Below are 24914 nucleotides of genomic sequence, written 5' to 3'. Positions count from 1 at the left end.
TTAATTTTATAAAATTGTACGAGTAATTTTCAAACATTACTTACATTATTTGAAGTCTGAACACATCTAACATAAATTACCAAAATAAAACACTAATTTTGACCCAAAAATGGTGTAAAACATAATTAGGAAAAGTAGAGGCAGGCAATCGGGGTCTGAATAACATTAAACGTGACCGGTGGTAGCCAGTCACCAAGAGCGTCTTTAAATAAAGATGGGTATTTAAAAGGTAAAAGCAAAACGTGAATACCGACAAGAGGCATAAAGGTCTTATTTAGACAAAGAAATCCCGAGGCTGTGCTACTTTTGCTTTTTTCTTTTTTTCTTTTTTTCTTCAGAATCCTGTGGTGTCTTTTCTTAATGCATATTCAACTATTCTTACTCTATTTTACTTGGTATTACAGAAGCTGGTGATCGAAATTTCTCTCATCTAAAAAATACACAGAAATAACGGCAATCCAAAATTCATAGATATGGGGAGGTTTATTTTATTTTAAGCATTTTGCTAAAGAATGAGAAACTAACATTTGGTGCCCCTCATCAGAACTATGCTAATGAACGCACACAAGATTGTTCGCATATTGAGTAAACTTCAAAAGTTTCCAACCCTTGAAAACTATTTTTTTTTATGCCCATTTATTTTTCTCCACGAAAATAAAGGAATTTAAAAAATTGAAGTACGAGTAAGACTAGGGTGTTTTTTTTTTTTTATCCATCAACATTAAATCCCGTAAAATAACTCACACGATACTCGATTAAATAAACTAAATTTCTTTGGTACAAGAACAAACAAGATTTGTACATAAGCATGGAAAAGGTAACAGGAGAACCTTCAAACAATCACATCAACAAATGCAAAACTTGATGGAATAAAAAGAAAACCAAATGTATAACTTTCCTCTAAACTTTTTCTATTTTCAGATTGCGACCCATGACTTGTGCAAGAAATTCACCTGTGTACATCATGTATCAACTAATCTATTTACTAAATGTAGAATACAACAACCAATACCAACAGCCAGACGACAAGTAGAGCTCATATCTAATTCAGCGGTGGCCATTTCATTTCAGGGTTTATGTTGTGCATATATTGACGTACAAACAGCTTGTTGAGGAGTCAAAGCTTTTCCATTTACAAGCACTTGTTCATAGAAATCCAGGCGTATAGATTTGAACTGGTAATGCTATTTTTAAATGTATAAAAAACACAAGGTAAACCCTTAATCAGAATGACCAGTTCTATTGCTAAGACATTAAGGAATTGGCAAATCACCGCATTAAATCAAGAATATCTTTAAAGACAGCGTACCTTCTCATTCCAGGACAAATCAACATCACGAAAGTAAGGGTCAAGCAGTATTAGCTGATCTCCTTCTTTAATCTGGATGATAAAGGCTCGACAATTAACTATTCAATTGATGAACCATAGCAGTAGGAAAGAATAAAATAATCAACTAGACCAAACTCTTTTTCAGTAAATAGGTACTCACTCAAATGGAGAAGCGAGAAGAAAGAAGTTATTAATATAATTGGAAGAGATCTATATCAGCACTAGAAAAGCTGCAGATTCTATTGCAAATGATCACATTTAGTCATTTCTTTTATCCCTTAATGGCACAAAAGTCCATATGCTTAAGCATAGGCCAATTTTTATGTAAAGATGACATTTAATGAGTTGAGAAAGAAGGAAACGTTCAACTAGTTCGCCACCCTTGATATTTATGCAAGATAGAGAAATGTATTTCCACATCGGGAAAATACAATAGAAGATGACATAAAATTTTAGCAGTTCTTACCAAATCAGTACGTACACCATGAACTGAGAGAACAAAGCAAGATTGATTTGAATCACAAAGCAAATAGTATCTGCATAAAGACAAGGACAAGATTATCTAGCTCCGATCAACAATTCTCAAGACATTAACATGAATGGCATGGAAAACCATTCTTTTCTGAAAAATACAGCACACTCCAGACTACAATGTATACATCACATCTTCAACAGTGAAATTTTATATTCTTTTTAAATCACGAGACCAAATAAATATTACTAATGCAATATTATTAGGGAAAATAAATTTAAACAAATAACTACAAGAAGAAAAAGGAAAAGATTTATTTTAGTCAAACTAAAATTTTGGTCCCATAATTTCAATTAATTTTCGATTAAGACCCTACACTATTTTCTCTTTTAAAATCAATCCTTATACTTACAAATGTTTTTCAAAATAATACCTGCCACCATAACACTTCCATGGTTAACTCTGTTTCGTTGTTCAATAGGTGCTTCTCTACTTACCTCTCTTTTCATGTCCAGTGTCTATTTAGATGCTTTTTTTACTCTAAAATATCTAATAGGGACTGAAATGCCACTGTCAATTAAAATTTTAACATTTTATTATAAACATTCTTTGGTGAAGTTAAAGGAACAGAACTATTCAAAAGAGGAAAAAAGTAATTTAAAAACTATAGTTTCTCTATTTTATTGCATTAGATGAAGCACAAACTATAAATACAAGTTTGCATTTTAATTTATTTTGATTAATATGTATCATTTTTATAGAAATTTATTTTTCATTGTCGTTTCATGAAACAATATTCCTGGCACCCTTTTGCCCACCACTGAAAATTGAAAAACTCCCTTTCCAAACCACCCCTACTCTCCCTCCTCCCAACTAAATGCACACAGAAAGTAAACGGCAAACAAGAATAAAGAAAAAAAAAGACATTTGATCCATAAACAAGTGATATTTGACATTTACGGTTTAAAAAGCAAATCATTTGCTCTTTTCTTTCTCCTATTTTCTGCTCATTCAATAAAATATTTCTTTAGTTCATAATAAACTCTTTCCACTGCTTCTAATCAAATTTCATAACTCTAAAATGAGGATTACCAATGCAAATGAATCTGTTTGTGGAAAATATTATATATAGCTAAATGTTTTCAGTAGTAGAGGACTTACAGTGGAGCAACACTCTCACTCCTAACAAAGAAAAACACTTTCCCCTCTACTGCAAGAGTTCTATTCGGACCCTCTGGCAGATGGTCTATGGTAACTCTTCTGTATGACGATTTCACTTGCACCAAAAGGTAGGCATGAATCATGTCAGTATATAAGAAAAAAATAAAGATCTAACTCGGTAGAATTCAAAATAGAGCATGAATTGATGCCTATAGCTCGGGAAAGTGCTTACAATCAACAGAAACCAATGATGATGCCAAAGACGCCATTCGCCTAGCTCTTACATGTCCCTGTACATAATAAACTGTACATAAACCAGCATCCTCTAAAATGTTGATTACAACCCTTTAAAAAAATTTGCTGGTACTTGGGGGAGAGGGTAGAATAGACTTTAATGTTTCTTGAAGTTACCAGCTTCTATCATGAAAAGAATCCTCCATGCAAGAATATCAAGCCATAGAAAAAACCTATGAATGACCTTCAGCAAATTACTAGCTTAAACTACTACTACATAGCCAAAGGAAATTTTCATTTCATTACCTTCAAAAGATTGTCCACCTTGTCAAGTAAATTGACTATCTTCTGAACCTCCTCTGCAGCATTGAGACCTGGATCCTTTAAAGCAGCAGCCTCAAATCCACTAAGGGCCATCTGGTAGTTTTCTAGATATTTGTTAACCTGTAACAAATTATTTAGACAAACAAGAAAAAACATCACTCAATACACTATTTATGCATATTAAGTGTAGCAGCCACTATTTCTATCATATGACTTAGAGGTTTAAATATTATTCCTTTTCTATTAAGGAAGGTGAGAACTGATAAATATGACAGCAAAAAATAAATTAAATAAAAATTTAATATATCTATTTTAGATTTGTTATTATTATTATTATTATTATTATTATTTCTTTAATATAATAAAACATGTTATTTTTTAATTTATGGTTTAATATATTAAATGTATAATGTAATAAAAATATAGTATATCTGTAACCATTTTTTAGTTGACCAAATTTACATAGTCGTTGTTTATTGTCTTAAACCTATCGTCTGAAATTTACAGAGTCCACTTTTTCCAATGCATATAGTATCTACAGATGACGAGAACAAAATTATATGGATCAATCAACAATTCATCATAAAGGACATGTAAACGCATTATTTTTCTAAAAAATTACAGCACACTCCAAACTAAAATGTTATTACTTGCGGGTCACACATGGAGCTTACTATACTACATACATAACAAACACACACGGGTATGAGACAACTCTTGCTCCTGCATTTTCAATCATTGATTATTTGCAGGGCACATGAACAACTTATTATACCAACAAATACATGAGATGCATCATGAATCATCTGGAATCAATGGTGAAAAAGGTTTGGATAAAAGTAAGAATTACAATTAGTAATGCAGCAAAAAAGGCAATTATAGTCCACGGGGTACTGAAATGAGTATTGTAAGCTTCAGCCAACCATGTCTTCCACTTAGTTGTGTAATGCTTTTCAATTTGCTGCTTAACAGCAATATATTTCTCGCTCAAGGCCACAGCATTACTGAGGCACCAGGCAGAAAAATTATTAGTTGGCAGATCATCACCCAATTCATTGAAGAGATTGGCCAAGTCTTCGTCGCTTCCGAGCAAGTTTGAAAATACACCACTTAATCTCAGCTCCTTCACATCTTCAGCATTGTCAATCAATGAATCCATGAATGAAATGAACGAGCAAAATTCATATTTGCTACGAGCATCTGGACACATCTCATACGCTATGAGGTTTCGAAAAAAATAGAGCGTGTTATCATTGAAATTAAATATTGGAAGTCTCAATTCCCCACTAAACCACTTAGATTTGAAATGAATGTCATTCCATGCATATGGATTTCCTGCTGACAAATTTGGTATCATCCGAATCCCTGCTCTTTTTAGATCTCGTACGTTCTTATAAGTAAACCAATTGCGACCATTTGGGTCTATTTGAAAATTGTTGTCTTCATCACCATCATCTTGCTGGTTTAGGTAAAATGAGCGAATATAATCGAGTATATGAATTGGTTTAGGATTTTGGACAATGACATCTATTGTGCCACAACGTTTGGATTCACCCCAATCAGAATGATTCGAAAATAAAAATTCCAACTTGGGACCTTCCTTTTTGCTTAGCATCTCAAGTAATCTCCTTGGAAGTTGGTTTTCCAACAAAATTGTATCTCTCCAAATTTGCAATAGTTGGTGAAGCATAAGGTTTAGTGCTTCTGGACACTGGATATCAATATTTTCCATGAAATGAAGCAAAGAACATCCATCCACAAACAGCATCCAAGCAAGGTCATTACCATCATACTTTCCTGCTTCCAATATTACTTCATCAGCAAACTCTTTCTTCAATTCTTCCATGTTATCTTCTATTCTTTTATGCAAAACTTGTGTCACTCCATCAGAATCTTGATTTTCATTGTATTTTGTAACAAACTTTGATGTCCACAGAAGTTTATAATGCTCTCCTTCCTTTAGAATTTCACTACCATGATGGATGGGACCAAATGATATCATTTTTGGTGTACAATACTTCATAAACCTGTCATTACGTCGCAACATAAGAGGTACCCTTTGGATCTTGGGAGTTGAAATTTTGTTCTTATCAAATCTTTGTTCAGCATGTTTTAGTTGGGCAAGCTTCTCATGTAATTTCCTGCTCATTATTGAGAGTTGGCTGGTCTCCAAAACTTTTGCTAAGATTCCTTGTGTTTATTCCAGAACTATCTAATACAAATACAAATGTTATAAATTAGGGCACAACATAAAAATCAAATAAAAGGGAAAACACTCACCATTAGTCTTACCTTCTCTTTTTCCTTTCTTTATTCCCAATTTTTTTTTTATATATGAATCACTAAGAATAAATTCTACTATTGATTGTTTTTTACTACGGTCACTATGTAATTTTATTGTCTTGATATTTTTTCTTTCAAAATTAATTCATGAATTTCTCAATTTTTACAATCCTCCCTTCAATTTTTTTAATCCCAAAATCTTTATATCATTTTTTGGTTGTTGTTGAAAATCTCTATAAATTGAACCTATATTGAATCATTTTCTACTTAAAACTCACTAATCAAAACATCACACATTTCATCTAAAAATAAAAATTAGACTTATATTTTTCCTTGTTTAAAACTTCAATCTTTCACCTCACAAAATCTTTAAATATCATTATTTTATTTTCTCCATTTTGAACCATTTTAATAATTTTCTATCTCAAATTCATCGTATTATACTTCTTATTATTCGATTCAACATTAAAAAAAATGATGGTCGTATCTAAAAGAAAGTGATAGGGGAACTCAACCAAATTCGAACTAATAATTCCAGAGAATGAGGGATAAAAAATGCAAAAGAAAAAAAAGTAAAATATACATCAATACATGAAAAAGAAAATATTAAAGTAGCAAATTAATCATAAATCATAATGACGGATAAAATAATAAGTAAAAAATTTAAGCTTAAATATGTTTTCATCTCTATGATCAATATCAATCTGTCTTTTTTTATTCTCTGTAAATTTTTTGTTAATTTTAGATTCTTACGATTTTCTTAGTGTTATCTTTTAGTCTGTACTCTGTATTATTAGATCTAATTAATTTATTGCTAAAATAAATAAATATATATATAGAATATTAATTTAGATAACAGATAATATTTTAAATTAAGATAACTAAATTATTTTTGTGCATAATTTAATTAAGTAATATATTTATTGTTTAATATAAGTAAGAAAATTACATGTAATTTTATACTTTATTTTATTTTTATTATGTTATGAAAAATATATTTTTTAATATTATTCTTAAATTCAATATACCAATTTATTTATAACATTATATTTTAAAAATATAATTTAATGAAACGCTTTTAATTTTTTTTCAATATATTACTTTTATGACAAAATTACTACTTGTTACACATAAAAACAAATAATTATATTACAGTTAATTAAAATTAATAAATTGATATTTAAAGTATCATTAAAATTTAGGTATTAAAATACATTATAAGTAAATTATAATATATTTTTGTAAACTAAAATATTAAAAAATTAAAAAAATTAAATGTAAGAATAAAATTAAATACGATAAAAATTAAATTATGAAAAAAGGAATAAATTAAATGTAATAAATATCGTTATTTGTAATATATTAAAATTAAAAATTAATTACAAAATTAAATTATATATAATTATATTATTTTATAGAATAATAAATTCATGAATTAGATTATACAGGTAAAATTAATTTAATTATTTCAATCTAAAATATTATTTATTACCGTTATTATCTTAATTGATATTTTATATTTTGTCTCAATTTTTGTGTGGCAATTTTGATTCTCATTTTAGCACAAAACTAACCAGAATTATTAATAAGGATTAGAAAGCAACAGAAAGAAACGTCAAAGATCTTAAAATGACTAATTATTTTAGAGAAATTAAAATAAGATGAAATAATATTTGCAAGAAATTAAATTTTATTCAAGCCAAAAAAATAAAAATAAAGATGCATCAATAAAAGGTTATCAAATTTCTTATATACAATTTTATTTATAAGCTTATACGATTTCTTTCTTCTTCTGCTTTTTTTTTTTGTAATTTTCAATTCTAAATTATAAAGCAATATACAATTACAAACCATGACATGAATAAATAGCACCCGTGTTTAAAATATTTTATAGTTGAGAAGAGAAAAAAAAAAAGTTGAGTGGCGTTTTTAAATGTGAGAAATTAAAAAAAAAATGAAGAGTTGTGTTGTTGCTTTTTTTTTTTCCTTATTTAAATATATTTTTAAGTAGTTATATAATGATTGAGTTTTAATTTTGGTTTTTGTAAAAACTTTTAATTGTTTATATTTTTCTAAAATTTGTAAATATTATTTGCAATCCTTATAAAAATATATTGTTATCTTTATAAAATAAGTAAATTTTGGTTTTAGTCTCTCTGTAATTTTTTTTTTAAATTTTTATCTATCTAAAATCTAACATAATTATTTTTAGTCTCAATGAATGATTTTAAGGTATATAAATAATTTTTATTTTAATGATCTATAATTTTTTTAAAAATGTAATCACTCACTAACATGGTATCATTAATAGTTGTGGGTAGTACTTGATATGATCACTTAACCTTTTAATGAACAAATAAGTAGTATTTACAATAAAAAAAAACAAACAAGTAATTAACAATGATTACACAATAATTAAGATTAAATAATAATTTAAAATTTTAAAAATAAATTATAAGAACTAAAATCAAGACTTATTAATTTTATAAAGACTAAAAAATCATTAATTTTTAAATAACCTCTATCATTTTTTAGTGATGCAACTTATTAACAATTTATATATTTTGCCATGTTATATGACATATTGAGATACATCACATTCATTATAGGATTGTTTTAATATGTTTTAAAATTCATATGAACCAAAATAAAAGTAATTGAAAGATTAAAATTAAAATTTATCATCTTCATGGGAATTAAAAAATACTCATATGTTTAATTATAATTTAATAACCTAAACTTAGTTTTTTTTAATTCATGTATGAAATTATATAAATCATACATAACATAGGTAGAACATAAAATACTAATGGCAAGATCCCTACTAAAAGTAAAATGGTAACCTCTAAAAAATTTTAAAATTTGTTTTTATCCTCCAAAATATTTTATATTAAATTACTCCCTCTAAAATTATAATATATTAAGTTTGATATATTTTTTAACTTTGTTAGTAATTGTGTCTTATATGGAAGAAAAAAAAATCAAAACAAACGAAAAGTTTTCTTTTAATTTACTAAAAAATTTCAAATTCATTTTAGTCCTCTAATTTTTTGTTATATTAAATTAGTCAATATAAAATTAGAACAAATTGACTCTAATTCTTGAAAAATATTACTTCCATCTTGTTGAGGTCCAACAATAGATATAAGCAGATAATTTTATTTATTATTGTAATAGTTGTATTTGTGTGTTATAATTATAGTGAAAACCATTTACTAATGGAGCTATTAATTTTAGTTATGTTTACTAATAGAACATATTTTTGGTTGGTGAAAATGTTATTTTTGACAGAGTATTAAAATGATCTAATTATATATGTTATCCAATCTTTTAGAAAAAATGTTAAATAAAATAAAAACAGAACCTCTTAATGACCAGATTTATTTTGTTCTATTTTTACATTTACAGGGACTAATTTAATTTAAAAAGAAATAGATGACCAAAAAGGAATTTAAATTTTTTTAGAAAGACTAAAAATGTTTTATATTTGTCACATTTATTTTTATTTATCATGCAGAACATCATTATTGATGGAACTATAATTTTTTTTAGAGAAACTAATTTAATAAAAAAAAAATTAAAAACCAAATGCGAATTTTAATTTCTTTTATAGGGAAATTAAACCCAACTTTTACCCTATAGAAAATTAAACTCACCACCATAAATTGTTCTCAATTTAGTGAGAGTTTGAAGTCATGGAAACTCCACCGTTTGTATTTTCTTAATTAGATCCCGAACTTCTGAAAATGATCGACATACACCAAAAGAAAAAAGTAAACAAGTATATAAGATATATATATATATATATATATATATATATATATATATATATATATATATACATATATATATATCTATAAAATCTAATAATCTCTCTTGTTTATTAAAATCTTCTTGTTGGATGATACATGTTCATCGGAGAGACAGACGAAAAAAAAAAACTAGTGAAGTAAAATTATGATTTTGGTCCATTTCATCATTCAAATAGATATTGAAAATGACAAGCATGAGCAAATAAATAAAAAATATTAAACTTACAAAGAACTATTGCGTCTGCTTTGTACCGTACTTGATATCCCTAGCTATCTTGATATATATATATATATATATGGAAGTTAGTGATAGAACTAGGATGCTATTTTACTACTAAGAAAAGAATTATGATCTGAAATCTGCTCTTCTTATTATTTGTAATAGTATTTATAGGGATTACAATTGTGAATTATTGGCTCTCCGCAAATGTCGGCAACGGAAAATGGAATAGCCAAAAAGCAAAAGTAGTGATAGTGGACGTCACTCTCAATGACACCTAAGAGGGCAGCCAAGTATCTCTAAATATGATTCACTCAAAGTCATTTAGATAATTAGGCTTCCTTGTGTTTCTCTTGAGCTGGGGTGGCACTATACGGATTGGGTTGCTATCAGTTAGTGACTCTTTGTTTTCAAGTATGAGGATAGCTTCGAAGCAAATATTTAACCAAGGAATTTAGGAAGGAATGAAATTTGTCTCAAATTAAAAGTAACAAATCATTTGTAACCAAGGAAGAAAGGGATTATATTAACTAATTATATTAACACACAAATATGATAGGTTCCAATCCTATATAGATTATTATTTGCAGGGAACATGAAGAGCTGGTTATATATACTAGCATACTTGAGACTACTCCTGCATTACGAATGTATGGTGAACAAAGTTTGGATAAAAGTGAGAATTAATACTAGTGATGCAGCCAAAAAGGCTATTATAGCCCACGGGGTATTGAAATAAGTATTGTAAGCTTCAGCCAACCATGTCCTCCATTTAGTTGTGTAATGCTTTTCAATTTTCTGCTTAACCAAAATATATTTCTTGGTGAAGGCCAATGAATCAGTTCTGTTGAAGCCAGAATACATTTTAGTTGGCAAATCCTCACCCAATTCATTGAAGAGATTGGCCAAGTCTTGGTCACTTCCGAGCAGGTTTTGAACTACACCACTCAATCTGAGCTCCTTCACATCTTCAGCATTGTCAATCAATGAATCCATGAAGGAAATGTATGAGCAAAATTCATATTCACAACGAACATCTGTACACATCTCATACGCATAATGTTTCCAAATAAATAGGTCGTGACTTCGTTGTAATAAGATAATGGGAGTCTCAATTCCCCACTAAACCACTTAGAGGTGAAATTAATGTCATTCCATAAAAATGAATTTTCGGATGAGGGATTTGGTATCACTCGAATTCCTGCTCTTTTTAGATCTCGAACGTTCTTGTAAGTAAGCCAAGCATCCGGATCTATTTGAATATTATCTTGTTCTTCTTGTTGGTTTGGAACTGTATTTATCTCCACTTGATCGTATGTGCCAATGGTGATCGACTTGAGGGGTAACATGCAAGTTGAACAATGATAATCGAGTATATGAAGTGGTTTAGGATTTTGGACAAAGATATTTATTGTTCCATTTCGTTTGTATTTACCAAAGTCAAGATGATTGGAAATAAATATTCCAATTTGGGTCCTTCCTTTTTGCTTAGCATCTCAAGTAATCTCCTTGGAAGTTGGTTCTCCAACAAAAGTGTATCTCTCCAAATGTACATTAGTTGGTCAAACTTGAGGTTTAGTGCTTCTGGACACTCGTCATCAACATTTTCCATGAAATGAAGCAAAGAACATCCATCCACAAACAATACCAAGCAAGGTAATTGTCATCATACTTTCCTTCCAATATTACATCATCATCAAACTCCTTTTTCAATTCTTTCATGTTATTTTCTATTGTTATAAACAAAATTTGACTTGTTTCATCAGAATCTTGATTTTTATTGTATTTTGCCACAAATTTTGATGTCCATAGAAGTTTATAATGCTCTCCATGCTTTAGAATTTCACTACCATGATAGATGGGACCAAATAATATCATCTTTGGTGTGCAATACTTCACAAACCTGTCATTATGTCGCAAAATAACAGGTAGCCTTTGGATCTTGGGAGTTGAAATTCTGTTCTTATCAAATCTTTGTTCAGCTTTTTTCAGTTGAGCAAGCCTTACATCTAATTTCGTGCTCATTATTGAAAAGTTAGCTGGTCGATGTTTTCCTTTCTTTCATCCCAATTTTTTTAATACGATTGACTTAAAGAATTAAATCTATTGTAGATTTTTTTTATTACGGTCAATATGCGATTTTATTCTCTAAATAGTTTTCTCATTCAAAATTAATTCATGAATTTTTTAATTTTTACATCCCACCCTTCATTTTTTTAATTAATAATAGTAAAAAAAAGTCTTTTAATATAAGATTCCTTTTTAATCTCTTAATAATTGCTCACTATTTTTTACTAACATAAGTATTCAAAGAAAAGCATGGAATGTCTTTTACTTGCTAGTTATATATAAAGATGATTATTTCTTTTCGTGTATACATTACTATTATTTTTTTTACACTTGTAACCCTTTAAAAAGTTTCAAAATAATGATTAATGAAAGTAAAGAAAAAGTCTCTTAATATGTAAATTTTTTATTTAAATATTTTCATAATTACTTATTACCTTCACTAATGTATATGTATTCAAGGAAAGAGTTTCTTTTACCCAGTAGTATATATAAAGCGAATATATATATATATATATATATATATATATATTATATTTATAGAATTATTTTACGGTATTTATATTTTATAAAGATATATAATTTTTATCAGAGGAATATAATCAAATTTTATTTATGAGATTTTTATTTATAAAAAAAATTTGTGATACAAAATTAAATATTAATATAATTTTATTCTAAAAATAATAAAACAAATCCTAAAATAATTAAAATCTTAAAATCTTAAACCATTTCTTTAGTTCAAATTTATATAGCTTTTGTGTATTGTTTTAAGCCTAGTTATCAATTTTGGATAGTGGCTGATCTGAAATTGCTATAATATGATAGTGGATAATGGGATGATCACCATCGTGAAATTTTAGATAAAGTTAAATAATTTATTCACTATACATATATACATGCTCAAATATATTTTTTTTCCCCCCAAAATTAAAGATATTCATTATTTATAATAAAAAATCATAAGGGCACAGAGTAGAGAACAAAATAGAAGGAAAAAGAAAACAGTTAGATATTAAGAACAGCAATGGCTGAAAATTTGCTGTAGAGCGTAGAGGTCAATGGTGGCTTGTAACTACAGAGAACAGAAGTATAGAACAGAGATGAACTGCTGCAGAGGTCAGGGATGGCTGGAAACTGTTGCCTGAAAAGGGTGGGTGTTAGTTAGAGAGAAAGCAGATAAGTGAGTGGGAAATTTGGGTTTCATTTGAATTCTCTGATTCAATGCATGGGGTGGAAAAATTGCCAAATTTCCAAATTTGGGTTTTGCACCCACCCTTGTCAGTTGTCACGTTCCACAATTTCTCCTGCTATTGTGGTTGTGATCACTGCTATTCAAAACCACGATGCCACTTGAGTTCTGCAGTGTCCGGGAGATGCTCTGTGGTACAATCCTGCTATTCACAACTATTCATAATATGCAGTGTGTTAATTTATCCAGATGCGGATCTGGTCAAGGATAATTGTATTTTGGAATATTTTGAATTAATATTTCAAAACTGTGTGGTGAAGATCTGATTAAGTTGTCAAATTTATCTTAGTGGTTAACAATTATCATAATTTTAGCACAAGCATTTGAAACATGTTATGCCTGGAATTAGATTTTTTTTGCATCAACAAATATTCGCAGGTGTTTTATAAATATATTATGCAAAAGACAAATTTGAGCAGGCTTGTGTATTTAATACTGTAAATTAGATATGTGAGCTTGCAATTCTAAAATTCTGTGTAGCAATGCACTCTTGCGCTTTGAAAATTTCTCCAGGACTTTATGACAGATGTTGTGTTACAATGGCTGGTTAAATGATCCTTTCATTTCATAGTTTATACCTTTTGAAATTATAGCATTTTTAACGATCCTAACTTTCGTCTTCACTCCCTATATATTGTGATTTGCTGTGTTTGTGATTAATGTTAAAATTTTTTGCTAACTAATGCAGAGGCAACTAGAAACTCTAGGAGCTCAAAGGGCTGGTCTAGAAGATATGCTTAAAGAGATGAAAAGAAAGGTATGCTAGTATGATTCACTTAATTAGTTTTTCAGTTATTCCTGTAGAAGCTAGGTTTTCCTGTCTTATTATCTAAAGATATGGAATATGCCTTCTGCCTTTCCTTCAAGTTATATGCACCATTTATGCTCAATCATGTGCTTGAGGCTTATGAGAGTCATTACAATTGATGGGTGTGTCACTATTTTCATTATGGTAAGCTTTATTTGAAACTCTGAAGCATGCAATAGTTGGGTTTATTTATAAATTGTGATTGTGCTTTTGCTTTTGTTGAAATATATTGTTCATTGACGACCATATGAAGCATAACCTTATAAGGTTGATTTAAAGCTGCAAATGGTATTAAAATGTAAAAAAAAAAAAAATGACTGTCAATGTATATCGACAGCATTAGTACCTGTACGATTATTAAAACCTAGATTTATGTGTAGTTTAATTCTTTCTGTGAAAGAAGCATTATTTTATTTGTCCAAGTGATTTTGTTTTTGTGATGATATTGCGGGCAACATGGGATTCAATGGTGTAGCTAAATTAAAATATATTCAGGTGTTGAGTGCAGAAGGAAAATATATGAAATAAAGTGTATAATCATTTTGTATGTCAGAGAACTGAATGCTTTAATGATTTTAGTTTTTAAGCTTATGCATCTGAAGCTATGTTGCATGGAATAGATACTAGTATTTGAAATGATATGATACATTATTTTATTTTTTTTTTGTAAATTAAGATGCTGGCATCCATTGTATTAAAATATCAAATAAAATTGATATTTAAAAATGTAAAAAAAAAAATATATAAAATTTTTCCACTTGTGACCACTCCACCTTAAGTCCTTTGCATTCTCCCTTCTATTCTGCCCTCTCCTGCTCTTGCCCAGTGCCTCCCCCACTATGCCACATCTCAGCATCAGATATGCATGATATTGATAATCAAATACAGCACCAAATTTGGCATGAATCTGTGAATCACAGCTGCCCTGTGTAAAAAGGCTCTATTTTCACTTTGGATCTTGTTAAGCAGTGACTTGGTTAAGGAAATAATAAATAGAAAGTTTTTGTTATAAATCACGCTTGGGGTGCATTGGGGATCATGGTGGGAATGCATTAGTATCACTTTCTAATAAAAGCTTTCCACTTTTGATTTTAGGGCACCGGTTAGCATTTACTTTCCACATTTTTATTCCTGCATACAGGAGTCAACGTTAATAAATTCCTTCTTTCTTCTTATACCGGGTAATTCAAATATAGTTTTTATATCTAATGAGAAACGTGGGATTCCCCTCTGTCCTTGTTATCAGTGTTCTATCATTTGAATTAAAGATTGTTAACTCAGATCAAATTGTATAGAGTGCAAAAGGATAGAAACATCTCTAAGAGCACGTCATATTCACAAATGAAAAACAGCCAAGTTTATAGACTTAGCTCTACAACTGAATTCCTAGAAAATAGCCAAATAACCCACGTCTAACAGCATATTCCTAGTTGTGGGAAAACAGATTAACTGAAACACATAAAAACAGAAATATAAAATTTCAAAATAGATTTCTTAAACTAAAAATCTTCTGACTCAGTCAACAATTCCTCCCTTAAAATGCATGCTCCTTGCAGCAGTTTATTTCAGAATCTTCAAGCATGCCTAGAGCACTTCGTAGGCGCTAGAAATCTTCAACCTTCAGAGGCTTCGTCATAATATTTGCTAACTGATTTTTGGTACTACAGAAATTCAGCTCAATAACACCATCATTGCATAAATTTCTCAAGAAGTGAAATCTAACATCAATATGTTTACTTCTTCCATGCAAAACTGGGTTTTTGGATAATTTAATTGTAGAAGCATTATCACAAAACATCACAGTAGCTCCAACCTGATAGTGATCAAGATGCTCCAAAATTCTTCTCAGCCAAACACATTGACAAGCACATAATGCAGCTGCTATAAATTCTGCTTCTGTTGTGGATAGGCTAACCACCGGTTGTTTCTTTGAAACCCATGAAATCACACCACCAGCCAAAAGGAAAGTATAACCAGATGTGCTTTTCCTATCTTCAAGATCTCTTGCATAATCACTATCAGTGTAAGCAAATAATTCTTCATTTATTCCAGCCTTGTAGAAAATTCCCAGATTTTGAGTGCCTTGTAAATATCTCAAAATTCGCTTTGCTGCTATGAAGTGACTCTCCTTTGGATGCTCCATAAAACGACTAATCAAACTAACAGAATGTGCAATATCCGGCCTTGTAGCTGTAAGATACATAAGGCTTCCTACAAGTTGTTTATATATAGTACTGTCAACCTCTGTTCCTTTATCTTCTTTCAGCAACCTAGTACCTGGAGCAATAGGATTCTTCACTGAATTGCAATCAGACATATCAAATCTGTTCAACATATCCTTAATGTATTTTTTCTGCCCAATGTAAATTCCAGTACAGCTCTACAAAACTTCAATGCCTAGAAAATATCTCATCTTGCCCAAATCAGTCATTGCAAATTCATTCATCATTATAGTCTTAAACTCTTGAAACATCAACTCATCACTACCAGTATATATAAGATCATCTACATAAAAACACACAATTAAAATTTCACTTCCCTCCTTCTTCAAAAATAAAGTGTGCTCATGAGGACATTTTAGAAAACCGTTAGTTACAAGATGAGACTCCAACTTACTGTACCAGGCTCTCGGAGCCTGCTTAAGTCCATACAAAGCCTTTTTGAGCTTGTATACTTGATGTTCACGTCCTTGACATACATACCCCGGTGGTTGTTCTAAATAGACATCTTCATTGATTTCTCCATGCAGGAAGGCTGATTTAATATCAAGCTGATAAATACTCCATCTTTTTGTTGCTGCAATTGCAATAACAGTCCTGATAGTTTCAAGATGAGCTACCGGTGCAAAAATCTCCCCGTAATCTATGCCTTCCTCTTGAGTGTAGCCTTTTGCTACAAGTCTAGCCTTGAATTTGTCAATCTCCCCTGTTTCCTTCAATTTAGTCTTGAAAATCCACTTGACACCTATGACTTTGCAATTTGATGGTGGATCAACCAGCTGCCAAGTATCATTTCTTTAAATAGCTTGAATTTCAGCATCCATTGCATTCCTCCAATGCTGACTTTTTGACGCTTGATTGTATGTTACTGGATCTACACCAGCAAACATGGCAAAATTCATACATCTTCCTCAGTTAGAGCATCACCTGTGACATAATCTCTCATCCATGTTAGTGGTCTTCTAGTCCTCCCTTGATCATGAGATTCTGAAGCTGCTGGAACAGAATAATCAAGCACATTTGAGGATGAGTTTGTTGTTGTTGCACTGGAAGTCCAGCTATATCATTAGATTTGTCTTGAGTTTTCTCCTTAGCTACTTGTGAAGGCTCTTCCAAAGGATTCAACTCACCTGTATCAAGTATACTACTGTTTTTAGCTTCACTCCAATCCCAAGCAGCATCCTCCTGAAATTTAACATCTCTACTAATCAAAATTTTCTTTTTGACGGGATCATAAAGCTTGTAGGCCTTAGATTCCTCGCTTACACCCAACAACACACATTTGGTACTTTTGTCATCAAGTTTGCTCCTTTGCTGGTTATGTACGTAAACATATCCAATGCAGCCAAAGATCCTGAAGTAAGAAACAGACGGCTTGATTCCGCTCCATGCCTCCTCGGGTGTGATGTCTTTTACAACAAGAGTGGGGCTTCTGTTCAGAACATGGACTGCCCACATTACAGCTTCTGGCCAAAAAGCTTTTGGAACTCCTTTTTCTCCCAAAACACTCCGAACCATATTTGATAATAGTTTGATTTTTCCTTTCCGCCACACCGTTCTGTTGTGGTGTATATGAAACTATGAGTTGTCTTTGAATTCCCTGTTCATTGCAAAATTCAACAAACTCCTTGGAGAGGTACTCTCCCCCTCTGTCAGTTCTCAACATTTGAATAGGAACACCAGCTTGTTTTTCAACTAGTGCTTTAAACTTCTTAAATACACCAAATGTTTCACTTTTCTCAAAAAGAAAATATACCCAAACTTTTCTGCTTAAATCATCAGTAAAAGTGAGTATGTACCTTTTATTTCCATTAGAGGTAGGACTAATGGGACCACAAATGTCAGAGTGAATTAATTGCAGCAATTGAGAAGCGCGCCAATTACTCTGTCGTGGAAAAGGGTCTCTTTGATGTTTTCCTTTGCGACAATGTTCACATAGATGAGTTGGTGGCGTTAAGGAGGGCAGTCCTTTTACCATATTAAACTCCAATAAATTTTTCAGCCCGCTGTAGCTCAAGTGCCCATACCGAGAGTGCCAAACTTCTGCAGGTGGCACTGAACTAACCTGAAAGCAAGGCTGAGAAACTCCAGATTTAGCATAGACAGCAAACATACGATTGGTAGTCATAGAAGTTTCAAAAATAATCCCCTTTTCTTGAAACACTCTACACTTATTTTGCTTCATCTCAACAGTCAATCCTTTCTCTTGAAGTTGCCCCACACTAAATAAATTATTTTTCAGTTCAGGCACATAAAATACATCTCTAACCAAATGCACAACTCCATTAATTAAAAGTTTAACAGTACCCTTCCCAGCCACTTTTAGAGAATAATTATTCCCTAATTTCACTTCATCAGAAAAAGAAAAATCAAAGGAGGAGAACCAATCTTTTCTACCTGTCATGTGGTTACTACAACCTGAGTCAATAAACCACATGTCTTGTGGATTTGATTTTCCATCTGATGAGAGTTGTGCCATCAGTAGCACCGCTTCCTCATCGACCTCAACATAATTTGCTTTGTTGTCTTGTGGTTTCTTTGGGCATTCATATTGAAAATGTCCAAAATCATGGCAGTGATAGCATTCTATCATCGTCTTGTCCACATATCTGCCTCCTCTGCCTTCTTCCTTGAACATTTCCACCTCGAAAAACTCCTCTTCCACGTCCACATCTAGCACCTGTCTCATCTTGCGCAACCTTTAACACTTGCTCGTCTTGCGCATTGTGGCCATTTAGCCGTTGCTCGTGAACTAACAAGCTGCTTTAGAGTTCATCTACAGTCATGGTGTCCAAATCATGAGATTCTTCAATGGAACACACTACATAATCGTACCTTGGGGTCATTGAGCGGAGAATCTTCTCAATGACATTAAGATCAGACACCCGTTCACCATACATTCTCATCTTATTTGCAATTGTGAGAGTTCGAGCAAAATAGTCATTAACTGATTCTCCGTTCTTCATCTGCAAAATCTCCCATTCACGTCGGAGGGCTTGAAGTTATGCTCGCTTTACTCTAGCAGTGCCCTGGTATTTTTGTTTTAAAGAATCCCAAATCTCCTTCGATGTCTCCTTCTTCAAGATCTTTCAAGCACAGCTCGATCAATTGCTTGAAATAAATAATTTTTTACTTTTAAATCTTTTAACTTGAGCTCCTCCACAGTCTTCTTCTCGTTCTCTGTTAATTCAGCTTCTGCTGCATGTTTGGAAATCCCTGGATCTATAAGATTCCAATATTCTTTTGACCTTAAGAAGTTCTCCATGAGCATTGCCCAATGATCATAATGCTCATTCAATTTTGGAATTGCAGGTTGCACAAAATTGCCATCCGTAGCCATGATTGAAGTCTGCTGCTTCTTGCTATAGTGAACTTGGCTCTGATACCAGATGTTAACTCAGATCAAATTGTATAGAGTGCAAAAGGATAGAAACATCTCTAAGAGCACGTCATATTCACAAATGAAAAACAGCCAAGTTTTTAGACTTAGCTCTACAACTGGATTCCTAGAAAATAGCCAAATAACCCACGTCTAACAGCATATTCCTAGTTGTGGGAAAACAGATTAACTGAAACACATAAAAACATAAATATAAAATTTCAAAATAGATTTCTTAAACTAAAAATCTTCTGACTCAGTCAACAAAGATTCCCTACATGTGATGTGAAAATGTGCTGAGCTGTTATTAAAAATGATCAACAAAATTTTATAGTATTTTTCTGTTTTGAACTTGCATTTCTGTTAGCTTATTGTGCTATATGAATTAGCCGTTTGGATTTTGTTTGTTCATTTGGGTTCTATTACTTTGCTTATACTGCTGTAAATATATGTTCAGGATGATATATTACCAAAGTTGATGACATCCACCGGTTCTTATGATGATCTCTTCAAGAAGGAAATAGCAAAATTTGACCATATTTGTGAAGAAATAGCTCAAAATATTGAGGCGCAAGAGCAATTGTTGCTGCAGATCCAGGTATTTATCTTTTACACCCTACTAAAAAGAATTAATGCTAATGCATGTAAAGAAACAAATATTATTCCCTTGTATTCGTTTCTCATTTTCTGGGACCATCTTTTACCAAGCAGTGGCTATTCACATGGGAGTATGGGACTATACTTGAGATTCTGTATTACCACCACTAACTAATTCCTAAGTAACTACTTTAGCAGCAGATACAAACTACTTTTTCTTAATATTTCATGTTCTCAAGACAGATGGACCCTTGCCTGTGAAGGCAAAAATGGCAGATTATGTCATGATGCCGTTTTTCTATAAAAACAAGGGTATGAGGGACAACCCTTTGTAGAGTGTTGGTGGTTGTGTCCAATAGATGGTGGAGCAAGTGAGAAATTTTAATGATGTGATTCTGATAATTGTTTGCCTTTGTTCACAGGCTCAAAATGATGAGTTCTTTGTTATCTTCAATCTTGAAGATTACAAAGGTAGGTCCCATTTTGTTGTTTTCTATATTAAACTTGTTTTTATACTTTACCTTCATTTTTTCAAATCACAAGGTTAAGTCTGTTTTCGCATTATGTTTATTAACGTGCATAAAATTGAGTTAAATTGTGATACACTTTCTATGTAAAAAATTTACGATGTCATTTAAGCAGGAATCATCTTTGGATTACTTTTAAAGTAGTTTTTATAAGAGTAAACAAACTTATCATAAATAATAATCATTAGATGACAATGTTAAAAACATTTTACCTTATCAGTGCAGTTCAATTAAATTCCATAAGATTTCAGTTTTTTATTTTTACATTCATTTTGTACAGAATGCTACATTCAATTAAATTTTGGTGTACAATACTTCACAAACTTGTCATTATGTCGCAAAATAACAGGTAGCCTTTGGATCTTGGAAGTTGAAATTTTGTTGTTATTAAATCTTTGTTCAACCTTTTTCAGTTGGGCAAGTCTTACATCTAATTTCGTGCTCATTATTGAAGAGTTAGCTGGTCGATCTCTAAAATTTTTGCTAGGATTCCTTGTGTTTATTCCAGAACTATCTAATTCAAATACAGAAGTTAAAAATTAGAGGCAAAACATAAAAACAAAATAAAAGAGAAAATACTCACCATGTAATCCTTACCTTCTGTTTTTCCTTTCTTTCATCCCAATTTTTTAATAGGATTGACTTAAAGAATTCCTTATGTTATGGATTTAAATCACTTTCATTTCTTCTCTTTTTTTCACCTTAACGTGACATTTTGTTTCCAAATACGTAATTCTATAAGTTACTAGTCATTTTTTATTTTTATTTTTCATTTTTGAATAGAGGTACCCTAGTTCCTTATATATAATATGTTAATTTATAGGCTAGCTGCAGTCATTGTAAAAAATTAATTGTGATAAGTCTGTTTCAAATCACAAGGTTAAGTCTGTTTTCGCATTATGTTTATTAACGTGCATAAAATTGAGTTTAATTGTGATACACTTCCTATGTAAAAAATTTACGATGTCAATTAAGCAGGAATCATCTTTGGATTACTTTTAAAGTAGTTTTTATAAAAGTAAACAAACTTATCATAAATAATAATCATTAGATAACAATGTTAAAAACATTTTACGTACCTTATCCGTGCAGTTCAATTAAATTCCATAAGATTTCAGTTTTTGATTTTTACATTTATTTTGTACATAATGCTACATTTTGATTGCACGTTTCCTGTATCATAGTTGATCTTCTGATGATTTCTTTTATTTATTTCAGCTTTACGTGAAAAAGTCTATAAGCAGATTGAAGCTGCCATATCAAAATTTCGAGAAATAAAGGACAACATTAATGAAGGTTTAAAATTCTCTGTTACTCTGCAGGTAAGAACTTATCAAATATATGGTTTTAATTTTACTATGAAGGTACCGATCTATTAATTGAATAAATTTTATCATCATTCTAATTTAAATCGTGCCCAATATTATTCAAAAATATGGTTGGCCAGTCTTGTTTAAAATAAATATTTATCGAGCAATACTAATATGTATATTCTTTGTTTAATAGGATGCAATCACAAATGTAAAGCAGCAGAGCACGGACTTTGTGATGACAAGGAACATTCAGTGCAGAGAAATGATTGAAGATGTTCAGAGACAAGTGGCTGGTCTGAGTTTCCAGGATAACAAAAACACAGGTGCTTTTAACAACAACTACCCTTCAGTGGGAAGCCAAAATCAAAGATCCACTACACAAACAGATCCTCGTCCCCAAACACCATATTATCAGCCAGTTGAGCAGCCACCAGTTCCTCCCTATCCCCATCACCCCCCTTCCCCATATGGTGGTCCTGCACATCATGCACCTCCACCTCCATACCATATTCCACCGGCATCAACTGCTCCATACCCACCTCAGGTTCATCAGCAACCACCGGCAAACCATGAGTATGGCCAACCAGCATATCCTGGATGGCGTGGTCCGTACTACAACGCGCAAGCACAGCAACCTGGTTCTGTTCCCCGGCCTCCTTATACCATTCCATCTCCATACCCTCCGCCTCACCAAAGTGGCTATTATAAGCAGCAATAGTGTTCATCCATACATCTTGTAGGATAAAGATCATATTCTTTCTCTTCAATAAATGAGATTCAGCCCTTTATCTTAAAGCATTTGTATAGCGTGAATGAATATTCTGTTTTTTCTTTTTGGCTTGTGTTGGTTTGCATTATCATTGGATTGTGCATATTTAAGCTTATAAAACGTTGTATGTATAGATTGTTTGACTCGTACTTTACGAGGGGGATTCTCCCACCTATAAAGCTCTATTTGAAAAGGAAATATAGAGCACTACTAGAGGAAATATAAAGCTCACGTGATCCATAGTATCATATTTATTATCAGAATTTTCGTTGCCTTCTATGTTCATTTCTCCTTTGAATGGGTCGTGTGAAACTCTTTCAGATTCTGGTACTTTGACGAAAGATATTCTCTTAATTTGAAGTTAATGACATTTATGAAGATGGGTTCAAATTATATTTTTTGTTGCATTAATTTGGCTTGACGCATATAGTCAAGGAAGGAAAATGGTTCTTGTAAACTATTTTAAGGTTTGAAGTTAATGTAGGTGAGGACTATACAACACTTTCACTTCGTATTGTTTTTGTTAACTATTTCAGGAATCAAATTCAATAACGTTTTTGTAACAGATCGATATTTCAACAAATTCAATAACGTCGTAAACCACTTGACTGAATATTACTCACAGATGTTTATGATCCCGTACCAAGCATGGGTTGATTACTAGTTATATTAACACACAATCTGATAGGTCCCGATCCCGATCCTATAAATTGTTATTTGCAGGACACATGAAGACCTTATTATACTAACACACACACGAAAATCTGAACACATTTCATGCGCTATAAGGTTACGAAAAACCAGGGCGTGATATCGTTGAAACAAAATATTGGGAGTCTCAATTCCTCACTAAACCACCTAGAGGCGAAATGAATGTTATTCTATGAATATGGATTTTTGGTTGAGGAATTCGGTATCACTCGAATCCCCGCTCTTTTTAGATCTCATATGTTCTTATTTATACAATTGACAAAAAAATTCATTCTACTGTTGAATTTTTTTTGTGTGTAATTTTTTTAATTTCTTATTTAATTTAATTTTTTTTTATCATAATTATTTATAAATTTTATATTAATATTTTAAATTAAATTATTAATAAATAAAAAAAGATTATGCTATAATATGAATTATTTATATAATTTATATGTTGATGTAAATATATATATATATAATTTAGATATTTTAAAATATCTATTTATAAAAATAGTTTAATCGATCTACATTATATTTTATTATTAATTTTTTTTTGAAAAATTTTCATTTAAATAAAATATTTCACTTTAAATCATTTTTTTTTTCAAAAACTAAATTATTCCATTTAAATTCTCAATTCAAGTATTCTCTTAATTAATTGTTGATTTTATAATTGCAGATTAGTTAGGTTTAACGAGTGTTTTCCTAAAATCGTCAAATTCGTTAACAACTTCGTTGTTGGTTTTATAATTGTAGATTAGGTTTAATGTGTCTTAATAAAGTTCTTCAGATCCGTTAATAGTAACACATACTTTGCTTCTAAAATATTGTTTTTTCATGAAAATTTCCAAATCTGTCAATAACCGCCTTGTTTGATGATTCTATAATAGTTTTTCAAGAAACTATTCTGATACGTCATAGGTTTTTAATTATGCAGTAACGTCAACGGATGACTCTAGTTTGGGCTTGGAAGTGACTGTGAACCAGGGAATTGCTGGGAAAACGAATATTAAACTGGGTTTTGGTGAAACATTTAAAGAACTGAAACTAAAGATACATGAGATGACGGGGAATGTTGTTGATGATCAAGTTATCGTCTTTTATACTACTTTCGTTCGAGTGGTTTCTCGGAAGCAGTCCCACGACGGTCTATTGTTTTTGTCTCTTATTATATATTTAGCATTTCTCTGATTTATGACATATGATTGGGATTTACTATAGACACGCTACCTCCGTTATTTGTGTTTGTGGTATCCGAAGACGGGACTGACAAGATACCCGTTTGGGTCAATCTTTTTGATAAAGTTGAAGAAAAGCCGAAGCTTGAGTTGGAGAAAGATCATAAACAGACATCTTCTTCCCAACAAATCACTCGTGTAGAACCAAATACCAAAGAAGAGAAGTCATGCATGCATGTAAACTTCAACATAAATATTAGTTTCTTACTTGGATGC

At 31.1% G+C, this 24914-nt stretch overlaps 2 protein-coding genes across 7 annotated transcripts; one reads left to right on the top strand and one right to left on the bottom strand.

Annotated features, from left to right (window-relative positions):
- Window positions 1–751: 751 nt before the first annotated feature.
- Window positions 752–9986, bottom strand: LOC145949636 (UPF0481 protein At3g47200-like). 4 transcript variants are annotated; one of them, XM_083060226.1, is made up of 9 exons: window positions 9843–9978; window positions 9461–9544; window positions 4372–5733; window positions 3504–3641; window positions 3196–3253; window positions 2964–3078; window positions 1797–1866; window positions 1310–1381; window positions 752–1184 (listed from the first exon to the last, which is right to left on the bottom strand). In XM_083060226.1, the coding sequence occupies exons 3-9, from the start codon at window positions 5668–5670 to the stop codon at window positions 1068–1070; spliced, it is 1869 nt and encodes a 622-aa protein (XP_082916352.1). In that variant the 5' UTR covers window positions 5671–5733; window positions 9461–9544; window positions 9843–9978; the 3' UTR covers window positions 752–1067. The 4 variants fall into 4 exon arrangements, with proteins under 4 accessions (XP_082916352.1, XP_082916353.1, XP_082916350.1 ...); XM_083060227.1 differs by having other exon boundaries at window positions 4372–5729; XM_083060224.1 differs by lacking the exon at window positions 9461–9544 and having other exon boundaries at window positions 9843–9986.
- Window positions 9987–12876: 2890 nt separating this feature from the next.
- On the top strand, window positions 12877–23030 carry LOC145949635 (vacuolar-sorting protein BRO1-like). Of its 3 annotated transcripts, none has more exons than XM_083060223.1 (7): window positions 12877–13056; window positions 13844–13912; window positions 20019–20159; window positions 20581–20629; window positions 20966–21034; window positions 21904–22007; window positions 22192–23030. In XM_083060223.1, exons 1-7 carry the CDS (start codon window positions 13030–13032, stop codon window positions 22714–22716), a joined length of 984 nt encoding a protein of 327 aa, XP_082916349.1. In that variant the 5' UTR covers window positions 12877–13029; the 3' UTR covers window positions 22717–23030. The 3 variants fall into 3 exon arrangements, with proteins under 3 accessions (XP_082916349.1, XP_082916347.1, XP_082916348.1); XM_083060221.1 differs by having other exon boundaries at window positions 12895–13289; XM_083060222.1 differs by lacking the exon at window positions 20966–21034 and having other exon boundaries at window positions 12897–13289.
- The last annotated feature ends 1884 nt before the right edge of the window (window positions 23031–24914 follow it).

Source organism: Cajanus cajan, chromosome 7 (assembly GCF_000230855.2).
Source record: "Cajanus cajan strain Asha chromosome 7, NIPB_CcT2T_4, whole genome shotgun sequence".
Classification (NCBI taxonomy): domain Eukaryota; kingdom Viridiplantae; phylum Streptophyta; class Magnoliopsida; order Fabales; family Fabaceae; genus Cajanus; species Cajanus cajan.
The sequence above is the reverse complement of the archived record's forward strand: the minus strand, read 5'-3'. Positions and strand labels throughout refer to the sequence as shown.

Excerpts from the sequence above, each read along its gene's own strand:
- LOC145949635 (XM_083060221.1), top strand. The coding sequence starts at position 13,128 with ATGCATGGGGTGGAAAAATTGCCAAATTTCCAAATTTGGGTTTTGCAC. Across the intron at positions 13,290-13,843 it reads TGTCCGGGAGATGCTCTGTG|AGGCAACTAGAAACTCTAGG; the intron begins GTACAATCCTGC and ends TAACTAATGCAG. Across the intron at positions 21,035-21,903 it reads ATTATGTCGCAAAATAACAG|CTTTACGTGAAAAAGTCTAT; the intron begins GTAGCCTTTGGA and ends TATTTATTTCAG.
- LOC145949636 (XM_083060224.1), bottom strand. The coding sequence starts at position 5,670 with ATGAGCAGGAAATTACATGAGAAGCTTGCCCAACTAAAACATGCTGAA. Across the intron at positions 3,642-4,371 it reads TTTTTGCTGCATTACTAATT|GTTAACAAATATCTAGAAAA; the intron begins GTAATTCTTACT and ends AATTTGTTACAG. Across the intron at positions 3,079-3,195 it reads ATCATTGGTTTCTGTTGATT|TGAAATCGTCATACAGAAGA; the intron begins GTAAGCACTTTC and ends TTTTGGTGCAAG.